At 43.8% G+C, this 18,307-nt stretch overlaps 1 protein-coding gene across 2 annotated transcripts in view; it reads left to right on the top strand.

The window, feature by feature from the left end:
• SYT17 (synaptotagmin 17) overlaps nt 1-18,307 on the top strand; it is an 80,569-nt gene that overhangs the window by 41,788 nt on the left and 20,474 nt on the right. The window contains exons 3-5 of one of the 2 annotated variants that reach the window (XM_063100912.1): nt 5,236-5,356; nt 7,121-7,280; nt 13,697-13,701. In XM_063100912.1, the coding sequence (XP_062956982.1) occupies nt 5,236-5,356; nt 7,121-7,280; nt 13,697-13,701 (286 nt within the window). The remainder of the gene's footprint in view (nt 1-5,235; nt 5,357-7,120; nt 7,281-13,696; nt 13,702-18,307) is intronic. The other variant, XM_063100911.1, reaches the window with a different exon arrangement.

Raw genomic sequence — 18,307 nt, 5'->3', positions numbered from 1 at the left:
TGCATGGTAAATCTTTTTCCATCCTTTCACTCTCAGTCTATGTGAGTCTTTATGGGTGAGGTGGGTCTCTTGAAGGCAGCATGTAGTTGGGTCCTCCTTTTTAATCCAGTTGGCCAGTCTGTGTCTTTTGATTGGAGAATTTAAGCCTTTTACATTAAGAGTTGTTATTGAAAAGTGTTGATTTATTCCTAGCATTTTATTGATTATTGTTTGGTTGTCTTAGGTGTCTTTTGTTCCTTGCTTTCTGATTTACTGTTTGTTTTCTGTGTTTGTTGGTTCCTTGGGTTGTAGATAGCCTTTTTGTTTGTTTGCTTTCTCTTCATGAATGCCATTTTTATTATACTAGTGGGTTTAGATTTTTCTTGGGTTTTTATGGCAGTGGTAGTTATTTTTCAGGAACCAAACCCAGTACTCCCTTGAGAATTTCTTGTAAGGGTGGTCGTGTGTTGGTGAACTCCCACAGTTTTTGTTTGTCTGAGAAATATACTATTTGCCCTTCATTTTGGAAGGATAGCCTTGCAGGGTAGAGTATTGTTGGCTGGCAATCTCTGTCTTTTAGTATTTTGAATATATCATCTCATTCCTTTCTGGCTTTTAGGGTTTGTGATGAAAAGTCTGATGTTAGTCTGAATGCGGCTCCCTTATAGATGATTTGATGCTTCTCTCTTGCAGCTTTTAAGATTCTCTCTTTGTCTTTGAGTTTTGCCAATTTGACTATAACATGTCTTGGAGAAGACCTTTTTGGGTTGAATATGTTTGGAGATCGTTGAGCTTCCTGGATCTGAAGATCTGTGATTTTTCCTATACCTGAGAAGTTTTCTGCCACTATTTTGTTGAATATGTTTTCAATGCAATCTCCTTTTTCCTCCCCTTCTGGTATACCCATGACTCGGATATTTGAGTGCTTAAGGTTGTCTGATATCTCTCTCAGATTTTCTTCAATGCCTTTGATTCTTTTTTGTTTTCTTTTCTTTTTTTTTTTTTTTGTCTGCTTGTGTTATTTCAAACAGCCCATCTTCAAGTTCAGAGGTTCTCTCTTCAACTTCCGCAAGCCTGCTGGTTAAACTCTCCATTGTGTTTTTTATTTCGCTGAATAACTTCTTCAGTTCGGCAAGTTCTGCTACATCTTTTTTCAGGGCATTGATTTCCTTGTAGATTTCTTCTTTCAGGTCCTGTATACTTTTCCTCATTTCATCATGATGTCTAGCTGAGTTTTCTTGTATCTCATTCAGTTTCCTTAGAATTATCACTCGAAATTCCTTGTCAGTCATTTCAAGGGCTTCTTGTTCTATAGGATCTAGAGCTTGAGAGTTATTACCCTTTGGTGGTGTACTTTCTTGATTTTTCATATTTCTGGTATCTTTTCTTTGACGTTTATTCATTGTGGCAGGGGGTTTCGCAGTCCACAGGTTTGACACTATTGTCTGACAAGGATGTTGCTGTGGTTGCCAATTTGGTATGGCTGCCTCAGTGACTGCTCAGTTGGCCACTAGTGCCTTGTGTGTGTGGTTGCCTCGGGTCTTGGGCCTCTCCGGGGAGCCACCTCTCTGGTCAGCTTGGACTCGGCAGGGCTGCTGGGTCACAGGGTGGTACCACAGGGTGTGTGGTCTCTGATGAGCTTCCATGTACTGATCTGGACCTTGTTATTCGTGGAGACTTCCCATCTCAGTTACAGGCAACTTCATTCTGGAGCTGGTTTGGTCGGGCAGGCACCACTGCCAACACACTGGAATCAAAATTCTCCATTTTCTGCTTAATCACTTTTTGATGGAAATTCAACCAGTGGCTTGATATACACTTCTCAGTGAGCAGATTCTTCATAAATCAAAAAGTCTTTTATCTTCCTCTTCTTACTGCACTTCTAGAGGAGGAGGAAGAGAAGACTCCGACAGGACAGTCACCGGGCCCAGCTCGGAAGGACTGGCGCTTGCCGCCGGACTCACAGACGACGAGGCTGAACCACTCAGAGGCTGGGGACGATTGGCCTGACCTCGTACCAGGGGAAGCCGAGCCCTTCCATGCCTAAGGAGAAGCTGCGGTGGGAGTCGGCGGACTCGGGCAGTTCTCCTGAGGTCCCCTCGGTCCAAGTCCCTGTTTACCATTTTAGACTCCCACCAGCAGTGTGCAAGGTTTACAGTTCTCCACATCCTGGCCAACACTTGTGATTTTCTGTGTGTGTTTTCAAAAATAATACAAGTAATACAAAGGGAAGAAAACTCAAAACAGTAGTTTACTAGGGAGCAAAATAAGTCATGATTCTTCATTGGTACCTGACCCCAATACCCAAACTGCCTTGAACTAGCTCGTCCAGAGAAAGCCCTCCTGCCCAGTGGGCTACTAGGGGCAATGTGGAAGGCCTGAAGGCAGAAGGTGGGGCTTACTTTGCTACAGCAAGAAGAGGCTTGAATGAGAGGAGCAGACCTGGCTACCGTCTGCAGCCAGAAGCTGGTTGATTTAAAGGGAGACAAGTTTCACTCTGATGTTTAAGCCTGGGAGGAGAAAAGTCCAGGAGGATGTGGATGGTGTCTCCCTGGCTAGGGCTTCTGCAGAATTCTCAGCATTGCTTGCCTGAGGATAAATGTGGCTGCAGGGTTATGTCCTAAGGGCATGCATCTTCCAGGCCCTTGCAAACCAGCAAGAAGCCCCCAGCAACTGTGTAAGGGACTCTGAACTTCCTTTATTACTCAGCTCACTAAGTTGACCATTTCTTTCTTGAATATCTGCAAACTCGTATGCCCAGGGGAGGGCAGCAGGGATGTAAAGGGGTGAAGGACAGGCAGGGCATAGTGATGCGAAGGAGGCAGATCTGGTCCCACTGTGGCCAGATGTTGTGTGAAGGAAAAAATTATTCAGTGACACTTGTTCAAGCACGGTAAAGCAGACTTATTCAGGACTATTGCAATAGGTAGAAAAATCCCACTGCCATGGGCTTTTGCAGTGGGGCAGAGAGATTGGGGTCAACTCCAAATACAGCATGGGCACATGGGAATTTATAGCCAACAAGCAGGGTGGGTATCAGTGGATGGAGAATTACATTAGTCCCCCTTTATCTGCAGGGGATATGTTCCAAGACCCGCTTTGGATGTCTGAAACCACGGATAGTACCAAACTTTACTATGTTTTTTCCTGTACATACATATCTATGATAATGTTTAACTTATAAATTAGGCACATTAAGAGATTAACAGATGTGACTAATAATAAAATAGGACAATGATTGCAACACACTGTGATAAAAGTTATGTGAATGTGGTCTCTCTCTCTTTCAAAATATCTTATTGTACTGTACTCACCCTTCTTCTTGTTGACCACAGAAGGGTGGAAAGTGAAACCGTGGATAAGGGGGGACTACTGTCCTAAGAGGAAGCATCAGGGATAAGGGAGATTCTATCTAAATCAACCTAACAGGATTCTTGCTGAAGACAAGCCAGGGTGATCAGACATCACCTGGGGAGATGGTGGAGGATGAGGAACCAGATTAGATATCGAGCGTGATCAGACAGTGAGGGTGGCGGGGTTCTTGCTAAATTGACTTAGCAGGGTTTTTGCTAAAACTGGATTTTGCAAGGAAGCACACAGATCGGAATAGAGAAGGTTCAGGAGCCTGATAAAAGTTCAGTCAAGCAAAGAATCTTTGTCGGTTGCCAGGAGAGAACGTGGGCCCAGCATTGCCTGACCCTCTTGTTTTTCAAGCAAGGCAAGAAATCCAGATTTTTTTTTAAATGTGAGATATCTTGATTCTTGAATTATATAATAATTAGCAAGTAATTATCTGTTCAAACATGATGTGAACCAAACAAAACACATCTGGAGGCTGGCAGTTTGCTACCTCTGAGTTAACGTGTGAGGTTGTTTCTTGTTTGTTGGGGGACTAACTCACTTGGTACAGAAACCTTTTGGTTTGATTATTCATCATATTGAGTATCTACCGTGTGCTAAGCATTGTTCTAGAGCTGCTACTTGGCATTAATTTGCTAAAATGAATGACACCAAAAGGTGGGAGGGAGGGGGAGAGAGAGAGAGAGATCTCTTATTTTTCAGAGATGCACATTGAAATACTACAGATAAAGTAATATGATGTCTGGGAGTTCCTTCAGAATAATGCGGGTAGTTGAATGAGGGTATAGGTGAATTGAAATTGACCATGACATGATAATTTTTGAAGCTGAGTGGTGGTGGGCATGTGGAGGTTCCTTAATACTCTTCCACCCTTTTCTGACTATAACTGGAAATTTCCCATACTAAAAATGTTTATTTTAATATCCTTATCATTATTAGAGATGAACCGAAGGATATATAGGTAAAATGACATCATGTCTGGGACTTAGTTTAAAATATTCAGCTAAAAGTTTTCATGAGTAGGGGTCTAGATGAAACATCATTTGGCAAAATGTTGATAACTTACACATTTGAGTGATGGATATAAGGAGATTCGTTATGCTAGTCTATTAATCTGTATATAGTTGAAATTTTCTACAATAAATTTTTTTTAAAAAGAACAGAAAAGTGGAGGGTCTCCTCTTTTCTAGGCACTTTTGGCAGTATGGAGTCATGAACTTGGGTGTTCATATGAATTTTTCATCAGAGTGGTGGAATTGACATTGAGGGAATAAATGCTCTTCAACCAGGTGTCACAGTGTCAAGTGTGACATGGTGAGGCTAGAAGCATGGGCTCTGTTGTGGGCTACAGACTAAGAACAGATTTCTCACCCAGATAGTTACTCTGCAGGGTATCCCACATCCCAGGTATCCTGTTGGAAGGCAGAATAACACAGTGGTCAGAGTACCTGGAATCAGCCTCCCTGGTTCCAAGTGACAGCTCTACCACTTTCTAGCTGTGTGGTCTTTGATGTTTTATTCAACCTCAGTTCCTTCATCTATTAACTGGGGTTAATACTAACACTTCACAGACTCATTATGATTATTAAATTAGTTATTACATGTAAAGCACTTAGCATAGTACGTGGTACTGTGTAACATTTATTTTTTATTATTATTGATGCTTTTGTTATTGTTGTTGATGTTAAGCATTCTAAGAGCAGAAAAAAGTTTCTGAGACAGATGGAAAAAACAATTGGAGGCAGAGGCTAAAAGAAGTTAAAGAAAGTGGTAACCGCTGTCAATTGATTCACCACAGCAACCTGAATGTGAGCTGCCGGAATCAATTTCCCACATAGTGGGTGCAAAAGGAATAAAAGAAAAAAGCAACTTTCTGACCATTTCTTTTCTCCACAGAATGAAGTGGAGTTGGGGGAGCTGCTTCTGTCACTGAATTATCTCCCAAGTGCTGGGAGACTAAATGTTGACGTCATTCGAGCCAAGCAACTTCTTCAGACAGATGTGAGCCAAGGTTCAGGTACAGTGGGAACCTCTCTTTTCCCCCACTTCTTTAATGGGGCATCTATGTTTGTTTGGGAGACCTAATTTTTTTTCTTGCATCCTGACTTCTAATGATAAGAACTTGTGAGGATAGGTAGCACCCAGACCTAAAATGCTAGTTTAAGAAGGAAAATAAATTATCAGCTGTCCTTTAGAATGAGGCAGATAAACGATGCCATCTCAGTAACCTGTTTGAATTGAGGAATTGACTGAGAGTAGGTGTGAATGCTACAGAAAATCTAGATCCTCTTTGAACACATGCAGCCCCCAAAGAAGTTACTTGCCTTTCCAAATGCTATGCCTGCAATAGAGACACCCTGTTCTAGGTGGCAATAGTGTGCACTGACTATGCATTCTAAACAGAGAGTGGTGGACACATCCTGAGGCTTTTTCCCAGCTCATTTAACATGTACCATAAACCTATAAATCCCAGCTCTGAAAGTACTGTTGCATTTAAAGTTTCTACTTTATAGCAAAACCAATCAAATATGACTTAATGAAATGGAACAAATTCCGTTCCATCTGTATGTAGCTTCTCCCATGACAGCAAAGGATATTATTGTGAAAGCAGCCATGGTCACTGGGATCTCTTCAGCTTAGTGGTGGAAATGCTGTCTTCTCTAAAGGCAATAGCTAAAATAAATTACTTTTGCTATAAGGTGATAGCTGCATCTGGAAGACACCTTGCATTCTCAAAAGCCACAAACAGAAGTTTAGAAGGGGCCAGTGAAGGAAATGGTATTAGGACTGGAGAGCTTCAGACTCACCATAATGAGAGAGTCAATATGGAAAAGTGATTAAGGATTCTGGAGTCAAACTGCCTGGAACCAAATTTCAGTTTTAACTGCTTGCAAATGATGCAGGCTTGGGGAAGTTACTTAATCTCCGTACTTCTCAATTTCTTCACCTTAAAAATTGACATAATGGTAGTATTCATCTCATTGGGTTGTTTAAACAAACATTAAATTAGATAATTTATATGAGTCCCTTTGTAAACTGTAAAATGATCGAAGGATGGTAGTTTTAATTCTTCCATCTCTATTCTCCTGTATATGGGCTCACTAACATGATTAATGGGTTTCCATGGACAGAAAGCAGGACAGGCTCTGAATCTGGTTCTGCCTCCATCAGCCAGATCTTAAGCAAATCATTTCTCATCTTGAGTCCTCAGTTTTCTCAACTATAAAATGAACACAATGCCTGATGCATGGAAGGAGTTCAATAAATATTAGATGGCTGGAGGAAGAGAGAAAGGGAAGAGCAGATAAGCAGATGGATGGACAAATGATGGATGGATAATAGGTAGATGGATTGGAAGAATGAATGAATGAAAGGAGGGGTGGATGCCCAGACTTATGGATGGACAGATTAATGGATCATTGGATGAATTGATGGAAAAAATAGAGAAATGAAAAGATGGATGGATGGTTGGGTTGTCAGATAGATGGGAACTTGGATGGATGAATGGATAGAAGGATGGATTGAAGAATGGATAGATAAAAGAATGGTGAAATGACGAGTGAGTTAGTGAACTGACAAATAGATGGGAGGATGGATGGATAGATAGATGGATGCATAGACCGATGGATGGGCTGACAGGTGGATGAGATGTTGAGCGGATGTATGGATAGAAGAATGGATGAGTAAAAGGATGGATGGTTGGGAAGTTGAATGGATGAATGGCTAGACATATTAGATTTCATGATCTCTAACATTCTGTGATGCTGTGTCCAATTTTCAGACCCCTTTGTGAAAATACAGCTGGTGCATGGGCTCAAGCTTGTGAAAACCAAGAAGACATCCTTTTTAAGAGGCACAATAGATCCTTTCTACAATGAGTCCTTCAGCTTCAAAGTTCCCCAAGAAGAACTAGAAAATGCTAGCCTAGTATTTACAGGTAGGTAGCATTCCAGACCCTGATGAACCCCGGGTGAGGCATGTTCAACCTATTGTTCAAGAGACAGAAGGCATCTAGAGAGAGTTATGTCTAAGAACTTCATGTCTGGTGTTCAACTACCTGGGTTTGAATCCACTTACCATCTGTGAACTTTAGCAAGATTCATAGAGTCATATAACATAATTGTTACAAATGTGGACTCTGAAGCCAGATTTCCTGGCACTGCCACATAATAATGAGGCCTACAGAAAATTACTTAACACCTCTGAGCCTCAGTTGCCTCATCTATAAAATGTGGACAATAGTAGTACTTGTGTCATAGGTTTGTTGTGAAGAGTAAATGACTTAAGACTTTGGAATAGTAGCTGGTATAGCGTAAGTACTCACTGTATGTTAGCTTTGATGCTAATGATGGTTCAAGTTGCTTTCAGTCTAATAGAGAAGCATATGAGAAAACAAGGCCACCTAACTCAGAGAGGGGGATTGTGAAAGTCTTCCCAGAGTATATAGTATTTAAGTAGAGGTTTCATGAGCCACTGTCTGGTAGAATTTTGTCTGTTTTTTCAGGGTGTAATTGAATCTCTTGTTTCCACCCCAAGCTGTAGTAACTTAAAACAACAAACATTTACTATCTCATAGTTCCTGTGGGTCAGGAATCCAGGCATAGGTTTGCTGTGTGGTTCTGGCCGAATATCTTTAACAAGGTTGCAATCAAGGCATTGTCAGGAGCTGCTATCTCATCTGAAGGCTCAACCAGGGAAGATCTGTTTTCAAACTCACTCACATAGTTGTCAGCAGGATTTAGTTCCCCGCAGGCTGTTGAATGGGGGCCTCAGTTCTGTCTGGTTGTTGACCAGTGACCTTTCTTGGTTCCTTGCCACATGGGCTTCTCCATAGGCAACTCACATCATAGCAGAGGGCTTCCATCAGAGCAGTCAAGTGAGGGAGCAAGAGAGAGCAAGAAGTCATTTTGTAATGTAATCTTGGAAATGATATCCTATCACTTTTGCCATGTTCTATTCATTAGAAACAGGTCACTAGGTCCAGCCCACACTCAAGAGGAGAGGATTACACAGAACATGAAGAGTGGGAGGTGGAATCACCAGGAGCTCTCTTAGAAGCTGCCCAACACAGCACAGTTAGACTTAGTGGGAGTACTCATTATTATTTCTTATGTCCTAACATGGTAGGTGCTTCCCTCTGTCATTGCTAATATTTATCATGACCTACCCTGTCAAGCCAATATCATTATCCTTTACTTGCAACTCTGGGGACTGAAGCCTCAAACCTAGGCAATCCACTCAAATTCTCAAGTTAGGAGAATCAGGATTCCAGCTCTGGTCTCGCTAGCTCCACCATTCAAGGGTTCTGCATTTCCTGAAGCACCCAGCTAGTGCTGGCATTGGTGATTCGACATCAGCCTTTGAGGAGTTTTGCTGGAGGGCAACTGGGAACTCTCCTCTGTTTAGATATAGTCTAGACTCCTTGGCTGTAGTCTTCCAAGAGATCAAGCCATGGCTAAAAACTCCTTTCATGCAAGGCTTACTCTACGCCAGCTTGTTTCTTTTCATCATCTAGATTGCAAATGTCCATCCTCTGAGACCCCTCCAAGGCAGGTTGGTTCTGGGCTTCATCAGGGCCTGTCACCCAGAGAGTCTGCATCCATCCTGCCCTGTGCAGTATAATGATGCTATCTAATGCAGCCTGTGATGTTGCTGTCCAGATGGAGTCACAAACAGACGAGGGCCCCACCCTCTCCAAGGTTTCACGCCAGGACAGAAGACAGTGACTCTGTTGAATCCTTAAACGGTGAGCAGCCAGGCAGCGGGAAATATGTTGAACCAAGACACAGATCAAAGCATGAAATATCTTTTCCTAAGTCCCTACTGAGAATAAAGGACTTCCTGTTGTATGCTTAGATGAGGAGGGGACCCCAGAGGGCATTGAGATCCCACATGGAAAGCCCTGACACTTTTATATTTTACTTAAAATTTTATTACAAAAGTAGTACGTTTTTTATGAGTGAGGCAGGGAAAGATGTGTAAGGGCAGAGGATCAGAGGAGCTTAGGGGTGAAGTGCAGGGCCAGGGAGCCCTTGCCTGGGTCCTGGCTTTGCCACTCACCTGCCTTGGTGGCCTTGGGCAAGATCTGTGTGCTTAGGTTTTCTCATCTGTAAAATGGGATAACAATACGAGGGCACCTCAAAGGATTGTTATGTGGATTAAATGAGACCAACACACGTGCAATGCTGAGCTCTGTGCCTGTCACATAGTGAGCACTCTATAAATTAACTGTTATTAAAAGGAAAGTTCACTGTCCTCCTCATCCCCTTCTAGTTCTTTCTCTGTGAAGTCACCATTTTTAACGTCCTGGTGTGTATCATTGCACACTTGTTTTCCTCATTTGCACAAACATTATCCACATATAGAGGATTCAGTTCTTTTAAAAAGTTACTCATAAATTCAGCAAGTGTGTATTAAACACCTTCTCTGTACCAGACACTGTTTTCAAGTGCTGGGAATAGAACAGTGAATGAAACAGACACAGTCCTTGCTCTCATGGAGGATACTGGGACCATTACACAGATGTCACTCTGAAACTTGCTTTTAATTAGCAATGAATGTGTTCAGTCCCTCTACATCCATACAAGTACAAATGATGTAACTCTTTATTCTTAATAACTGCGCTATAGACTGTTGCCTGGTGTGCTATGATAAAGAGGTTTTTCATGCCGGGAGAGTGGGGTATAACAGAGCTTCAGAGAACGTGATAATTCTGGAGCTCCTCCCCAGAAAAAGAAACAGAAGTACAAAAAACTTTGCATATGGTTGCAGACATTTTTTGAACCCCTTGAGTCCCATATGGTCACCCCATTAAGCAAAAGCCTCAAACTGGAGGGACAGTCACACCCTACTCCCTCAATACATCTCTTTTTCAACCCACAGCGTGTCAGGTGGCAATTGTCAGCTGCTCCACCAGACAAGGCCCCCACTCTCCATTCACAAAAGACCTGCTTCTCTCATCTAAGTGTTAGGATTTTGGTTCCTGGCTCAGAGGTTCATGTTTCTCAGGTTAAAAAACCATTGAAATGTTCTTTCTGGAGAAGGAAGCATTGTATGCCTCCCTGCCCTCTTAAGTCGGGGATTCTCAACCCGGGCTACACTTTAGAATCAGCTGGGAGCTTCAAAATGCCATCAATGGCCACACCCCATCCCCAGAGACACAAATTCAACTGGACTAAGCTGGCACCTGGGCGTCGATGTATAGCTATATTTTTAAAGCACCCCAGATATTTCTTTTTATTTATTATTTTTTAAAATTTATTTCATTTATTGAATCAAAATCGATTATACATATTTTGGAGGTTGAACACTGAGATATGTTGATTAAATCAATATTACTAGCATATATATTGTTAAAAATCATAATTATTCTTTATGCCCCTTGTCCAATCTCTCCCCATCCCCAATTCCCTCCCCCTCCCCCTCTAATTGCCCTAGATTTCTTCTCTCCTTCTGAAAGAATAATGTTTACTCTGTTAATTTGTTGCCTACATGATCTGTCCAATGCTGAGAGATGTGATCAGGTCCCCCAATATTATCATAGAGCAGATGCTGCTTCTGTCACTGTGAAATGGGTTTTGTGGAAAGAGACATCCTCTTCTTTTCTTTGTCTCTGCTGGTGACTCTTCTTGTGTGAATGCACTCCAGTGGCTGGCGGACCATCTGCGTGGTGGTTGTGGTGTCTAGCCACTTTTGCGGGAGCCATGTTTATTGTGGTGGCTGTGGTGGGCCACCCATGTGGAGGTGCTGTTTTTGGTATGCTCCTTGGCACTGGTGGTATGACTGGTTGTGGGTGTGTCTAGTCCCCATCTCCATGCCTCTGGTCCCTGGGCAGGCCCCAAGGCGCTGGTGCCAGGTGTCTGGTTGTGGGAGGGGTGGCCGGTCCCCTTCTCCATGCCCCGGGTCTCTGGGAAGGACCCAAGGTACTGGTGCCATGACCCCAGATATTTCTAATGTTCAATCGGGGTTCAGAACCAAAGCTGTGAATGGAAATCCCAGCTGGAGTTGCATTTTACATAAAGGGTACTGGCTAGAATAATAAAAGAAATGTAGATTGAGCCAGGGCATTTCTAGGCAAAGCTACAATTCTGATTCCAATCTGTAAGGTTCTAACTTGCTTTATGTGTCAACTGAGGAAAAGGGTTGTCATATCCAGGCTGAGGATCTGAAATCCAGCCCATTAGCGTGTTTTCAAACACTTCATAACAAAAGTAAGGTTGATCTGCAATTTAAGCATTTACCGAGAATCTCTGGTAAAAAGCTTGTAATTAGCAGGTCGGCTGGGCTTTCTGAACAGTTCTTTTTCTGTGTGGGATGAGGATTCTTCTGCAGTTTTCAATCAGGTGATTTCTGCAGCTGAAGTTAAAAAAAAAAAAAAAAAAAAGGAAAGAAAATGGGGAAAATTGCTTTTCAACTCCTGAGATAGCAACACGCAGTCCAGAGGCTTTCTGGGAAATTCAGGAAGGTTTACTGAACCAAAGTAAGGTGGAGTTGGCCACTGAGATGATTGGGCTGTTATTGGATTTACGGGGGAAAAGAAAGAAAGACATGCAGCTTAATCTTAATGGCAATTTTTTAAAAAATTAAAAATAGAATTACCATATGATCCAGCAATTCCACTTCTGAGAATATACCCAAAAGATTTGAAAGCAGGAACCCAAACAGATACTTGTACATCCATGTTCTTGGCAACATTATTCACAGCAGCCAAAAGCTGGAAACAATGCAAGTGTCCACCATGGATGGATGGATAAACAAAAGATGGTCTATACACACAATGGGATATTATTCAGCCTTAAAAAGGAGGGAAATTCTGACACATGCTACACCGTGGACAAACATGGAAGACATTGCATTTATATGAGGTACCTAGAGTAGTCCCAATCAAAGGGACAGAAAATAAAATTCACATTCTAGGGGTGAATGGGGACTTCTTGTTTAATGGGGACAGTGTTTCAGTTTGGGATGATAAAGAAAGTTCTGGAGATGAATGATGGTGATGGTTGCACAACAGCGTGAATTCCTTAATGCCATTGAAGTGTACAGCTAAAAATGGTAAATTTTATGTTACATGTGTTTTACTGCAATTAGAAAAGAAGACAAAGAAGAGAAATGCAGCTAGAGCGCTGCAGAACCCGAGCGATTCAGAGAGGTTCCCTGGATGCTGATGTGGGCCCCTTGCAAGCCCTTCTGCTCCCTAAGAAAAGACACCGTTCTTTCATTGCCCCTGGGAGGGAGTATAGAATAGTGGTTGGACCGGGCCATTGGCTGAGGTTCGTATTAGCCACTTACTTGCTGTGTGATCTTGGGACTTTGCTTGATCTCTCTTTGCCTTGGCTCCTTATCTCTAAAATGGAGATAATGCTGCTTACTTCATTAGGTTGTTGTAAAGTCCAAATGAGTTAGTACATGTAAAGGCTTAGAACTGGGGTTGGCTCAGGGAAAGCACTCTTTAAGTATTAACTATTATTATTACTTCAAAGACACCAAATATATCCAGCCAGATGCTACCTTGAGTCTCATCTAAAAGAAGTCTGGGTCACTTTTCTGTTTCCCTTCCTCCCAGTGTTAGAGGAGACCCTCTGTCTTCTTGGAGGAGAAGAAATCCAACCCCTAAATCAGAAGGAACCAAATTTTATGTCATGCTCCTCTAGCCCTCTACCTCTCTCAGTTTCCCCTAAGTGCCCTGGACTTCCTGGACTTCCGAAAGGCACTCCAAACTCTTCTTCCCTTGGCAAATTTAGTCAAGAAGCACTTGGCTTAGGGACAGTTCCCAATGCCTGGGGAAAAGGGTGGAGGCATTCCTGCATGCAGGCAGCTTGTATAGCAGGGATGGGAGGGGGTGGGACCCAGCTCCTTGGGACAGGAGCTGACACCTGGGTGTCAGTCTCCACTGGTTGATTTTTTTTGAGTACCTACTATGTGGGCACTGTGCTAGATGCTACATATTCAATAGAGAACAAGATATTCATGGCCTGTTTCCTCATGGAGCTTGATTCTAGTAAGGGGACAGACAGACATTAATCAAATGCCACACCAATAACAATTGAATTGTGGATTGGTCTGAGGGTAATGAAGGAGAGATGTAGAGCATATTGCAGAGTGTCTGGCCTAGGCTGGGGAGTGAGAGGAGATAGCACATGAGCTGGGAGCAGAAGGGCAAAGGGGCATTAGTCAGCAGAGAGCGTTGTCAGGGGAAAGTAAGGCAGGGCTCCAGCCCCAGAAGAGAAATCGAGGCCAACTTCATACTTCAACCTGGGAGCTAATGGGTGGCCAGGGACCCATTCCCTGCTGCCCACCTGTCCTGTTAAGAGCTTCTCAAGGCATCTGGGCATAGCCTTGGGGGGCGGGGCATCAGTAATAGTCAGTCCTGGGCCACTATGGAATATCAGAGAAGGGAATCCAGGCAGTGACTGACGCCCCTAGCTTTCTGCCAACCTTGATGTCTCTAGCTAGGACCAGAGAGCATGGCATCCCAGACTGTCACATGCATGAGCATCTCCCAGGGATTTGTTAAAATGCAGATTCTAACTCAGGAGGCCTGAAGTGGAGCCTGGAATTCTGCATTTCTAACAGATCCCAGGTGATGCTGTGAGTCTGTAGACCACACTGGGGAGCAAATACAGGTTGAGTATCCCTTATCTGAAATGCTTGGGACCAGAAGCGTTCCTGTTTTCAGATTTTTTTTTGGATTTTGGAATATTTGTATATACCTAATGAGAAATCTTGGGGATGGGACCCAAGTCTAAACATGAAATTTATTTGTTTCATATAGACCTTACACACATATTCGATACACTATTTTTGATAATTTTGTGCATGAAACACATGACCCCACACGAGGTCGGGTGTGGAATTTTCCACTTGTGGGATCATGTCAGCCTGCAAAACATTTTGGATTTTGGAACATTCTAGATTTCGGGTTTTCAGATTAGAGATGCTCAGTCCATACACAGAAGACACAGGAAATGCAGTGGGGTGACAACGACCGTGCCACATGTGCTAAAAGCATAAAAGTCTCCAGCACTAGTCCCTACCCCCACATATCATATGACTCCCTAACCCTGTCTGTACTCTAGTGTTCCCAAAGGGGACTTTTAAAAAGTCCTCATGTCCAGGCCCCAGCCCAGAGAATCTGAATCAACATGAGGTTGTTTTTTTGTTTTCTGGGAGGTTGTCTGCATTTTTCACAGCTCCCCAGGTGGCTCTGGTGCACAGCCTGGCTTGGCCAGCCTTTGCCTGTACTGTCCTGCCTCCCTCCCCACCCCACTGTCTATTTGGAGGCCTCCCAGGCTCCTCTGTGAGATTGAGTTCCAAGGCACCTGGTCTGTGTTGCACAATTGCTTGGCTTTTGCAGCTGTAGTATTATATTGGTTAATTGAATCTGCTGGTGGGATGAGATGGGTGGGTATACACATTGGGGAATGGGCAGGAGGCTTGGAGGACAGGGCTTGCCACCCTTTGCCTGGAAAGACCCCAATTTGAATGGGCACCAGAGGACATGTTTAAAAAGTATTGGGGTTTGGAAGTAGAACAGTGGAGAAGCTGGGGGTCTCGAGTGGAGGAGAGAAGAGGAAACAAGTCTGAGAGGGGCATAGCCATTCTGGGAGATCTCAAAACTCCCTTAAGATCGAGAGATGCTGTGGGTTTGTTCTGGGGCACAGATGCTTCCCGAAGCCCTGCCCCTAGCACCAGCCCAGCCCTGCATAGCTCCTCCCAGCAGCCCCCCATCAGCTTCGCCTTCCCCACTTCCAGCCTGACTTAGTGGGCACCAGACCCAGCTCTGCCTTCTGGAAAGAGGGTTGCATGGCCTTTCAGAATATGACTTAGCATGAGCCACAGACTGGTTCACTTTCACCTTTCCACCTAGCAGGTGTGTGATGCTGTGCAAATCATGCCCCTTTTCAGAATTTTAGTTTTCTTCTCTGCTATGAGCTTCCAATCTCAATACTATATAAAAAGCTTCAGACAGTGCCTTGTACATAGTGCTCAATAAATACCGGATATGATGATGGTGATGATAATATAATGGTGGTGGTGATGATGATGATGATGATGATGATGATGGTGATGATTGACAGACCCTGCCACAGAAGAGCAGACCCTGGAATTACACAGACTTGGGTTTGAATCTTGGTCCCATCATTAACTAGCTGTGTGACCTCGAGCAAGTGACTCTAGATCTCTGAGCTCTAGCTTCTTCCTCTTGTATGAAATGTAGCAAATCATCCCTATTATGGAAATTAAAAACAAATTGGCACATGGACCTATCCAGCCCAGAAACGGCCATTTAGAAAATCATATCTGCTCCTGTAATCATTACGGTGTGTGAGAGTTGAAATGTTGGTGCTTTTTAGGTTAATAGCTCAGCCCAGCTGCCTGTGGTTTTCTCCCCAGCATTTCCTCATCTAATCACTATCAACCCCAAACTGCCAGCCGGTACAGTGTCCAGAAGCCAGGGATTGATGCTGAATCTGTGCCAACCCAGCCACAGAACCAGACTGGAGTATAGGGAAGATTGCAGAGAGAAGGAGCTTGAGAAGGGATTCCATAAACCTAGGTATGAATTCCTGGGCTCATCTCTGAGCTGCACATGAGTGGATATCACTGTAAACAGTCTACTAAAGACTTTGAGAACTGAACTACAGGGTAGACCACCACCTAGGTCCCTGAGGGGACACATCTGAGGGACATTGCAAAGGCTCTGAAAACTGAACTGACATTGGAATAACAGTACACAAAAGGCAGGTTAGAACTTGTGGCCCAATGGGCCGGCCCTGAGGCTCACTGGGGAGAGTGCGGCGCTGGTAGCACAAAGGCCACGGGTTCGGATCCGATATAGGGATGGCTGGTGCACTCTCTGGCTAAGCGTGGTGCAGACCACACCATGCCGAGGGTTGCAATTCCCTTACGGGTCAAAAAAAAGAACTTGTGGCCCAAACCTAACCTGGCCAAATGCTAAAAAATCAACATGTTCAATAAGATTTGAACAAGACCTAGAGTCTCATAATTTGCAAAATGTCGAGGATACAATCCAAGATGACTTGATTTATGAAGAATCAGCAAAATCTGACAAATTCTTAGAGAAAATATAATCAAGAGATGCCAACCACAAGATGGCTCAGATGGTACAATTATTAAAGACTTTAAAGTAGCTGTTATCACCATGCTCCAAGAAATAAGGGTGGACCCTCTTGAAAAGAATGGTAAGACAGAATGTCAGCAGATCAACAGAGAAGCAGAAGATATATACCAAAAAAAAAAAAAAAAAAGAACCAAGCAGAAATTTTAGAGCTGAAAAAGTTCAATAACTGAAATAAAATATTCACTGGATGGGCTCAATAGCAGAATGGAGATGACAGAGGAAAGAGTTAGTGAGCTCGAAATCACATCAAGAGAAATTATGCAATCTGAACAACAAAGATTGAAAAGATCGGGGGAAAAGAGAACACAGGGGAAAATAGAGACCTATGGAGAAATATCAAAAAGTCTACAGTTCATGTCATGTGAATCCCAGAGGGAGAGAAGCAAAGCAGTGCCTTGGTATAGGGGTGGGCAATTCACCCCAGAGGACCCCTGAGTTCCTTACCAGGTGGCTGGGCCCCCAGCTCAGCCAAACCACTACTGTTTGTTCTCCTGTGTGTTCATCGTCTCATTTAATCTTTCAACAAACATATAAGGTATAATCTAATTTATGACCATTTTTTAGTTGGGGAAACCTGAAGCTCAGAGAAGGTAAGGGCAATGACTTCAGCCAACTGCATATTCTGAGGGAACAGTCACCAAAAGACTGCCCTCACTTAAGATACCGGTTGCATGTTTGAGGGTCCCCAGGACCACCTCCCTTCAGACCAATTGGATACAAATTCGGGTCCCCACAACCACCCTGAGGTTCGCCAATTTGCTGGAATGACTTGCAGAACTCAGGAAAGTTCTATGGTGACTGCAGTTTTATTATAGTGAATGAATACAAATTAAAATCAGCCAGGGGAGGAGATGCACAGGGCAAAGTCCAGAAGGGTCCAACTCTGAGGTTCCAGTCACCCTCCTGTGCAGCCATGGATGGTGTTACCTCCTCCTGGTCACTGTGTGTGACAATACACAGAGTACTGCCAACCAGGGAAACTTACCGAGCCTTTGGTGGTCAGAATTTTTACTGGGGCTTGATCCCATACTGTCAGAGGTGTCTGACGCTTAGTGTCCAGCCCCTCCTAGAAGTCTGGCTAATACCTTTCATCATCAGTTTCTCCGGAGGTCTGAACTGGTAGTGCAAGGGCCTAATAAATCACATTGCTAGACTGTCTGTTGGCCAAAGCTCCCAGGCAGCAAAGACACTCCTCTTTGGCAGGGCATCCTAGGAGCCTAGCAATCACTTCTCAGGAGCCCAGGGCAAAGGCCAGACCTCTCTTTGGATAAGATTAATTCTTCCCTACACAGGAAGTAACTAGGAACTTGTGCAAAGTCATCTAGCTGGTGAGCGGTTGAGCTGAGCTTCCAGCTAAAGCTATTTGGTTCCAAAACTCTCCTTGCTCTTAACCACTACACTTGGACGTGCGTGTGGGTCACGTGGGGATCTTGCTGAGATGTACATTCTGATGCAGTAAGTCTTGGGTGGCACCTGAGTATCTGTGTTTCTAGTAAGCTGCAGGTAACACCAATACTGGTCTGAGGACCACATTTTGAATTGCAAGACTTGCTCCATTCCCCCACATTACCCCAATGTGGCCAGAGCAGGGAGGCCATGTGAGTTTGCAGAAATAGCAGGGGGAAGATCAAGCAGAGCTCTGTAGGACAGGAAGACTGCAGAGGACAGAACTCCAGCCAGGTGGTCAGCAGATGGAAACAGAACCCATCACGCTGGGCTCCCATGGCAGAGCCCCAAGCCACAGTGGCACCCCCAACTCAGCTTCTCCTCTCGAGAGCTCCACTGAGGCTGCCAAAGTCCGCCCAGGCAGTAAAACTTGGCTGG

This window comes from Cynocephalus volans, chromosome 6 (genome assembly GCF_027409185.1).
Source record: "Cynocephalus volans isolate mCynVol1 chromosome 6, mCynVol1.pri, whole genome shotgun sequence".
In the NCBI taxonomy this organism is placed as follows: Eukaryota; Metazoa; Chordata; class Mammalia; order Dermoptera; family Cynocephalidae; genus Cynocephalus; species Cynocephalus volans.
Note: the sequence above shows the minus strand (reverse complement) of the source record. Positions and strands in the feature narration are given on the sequence as shown.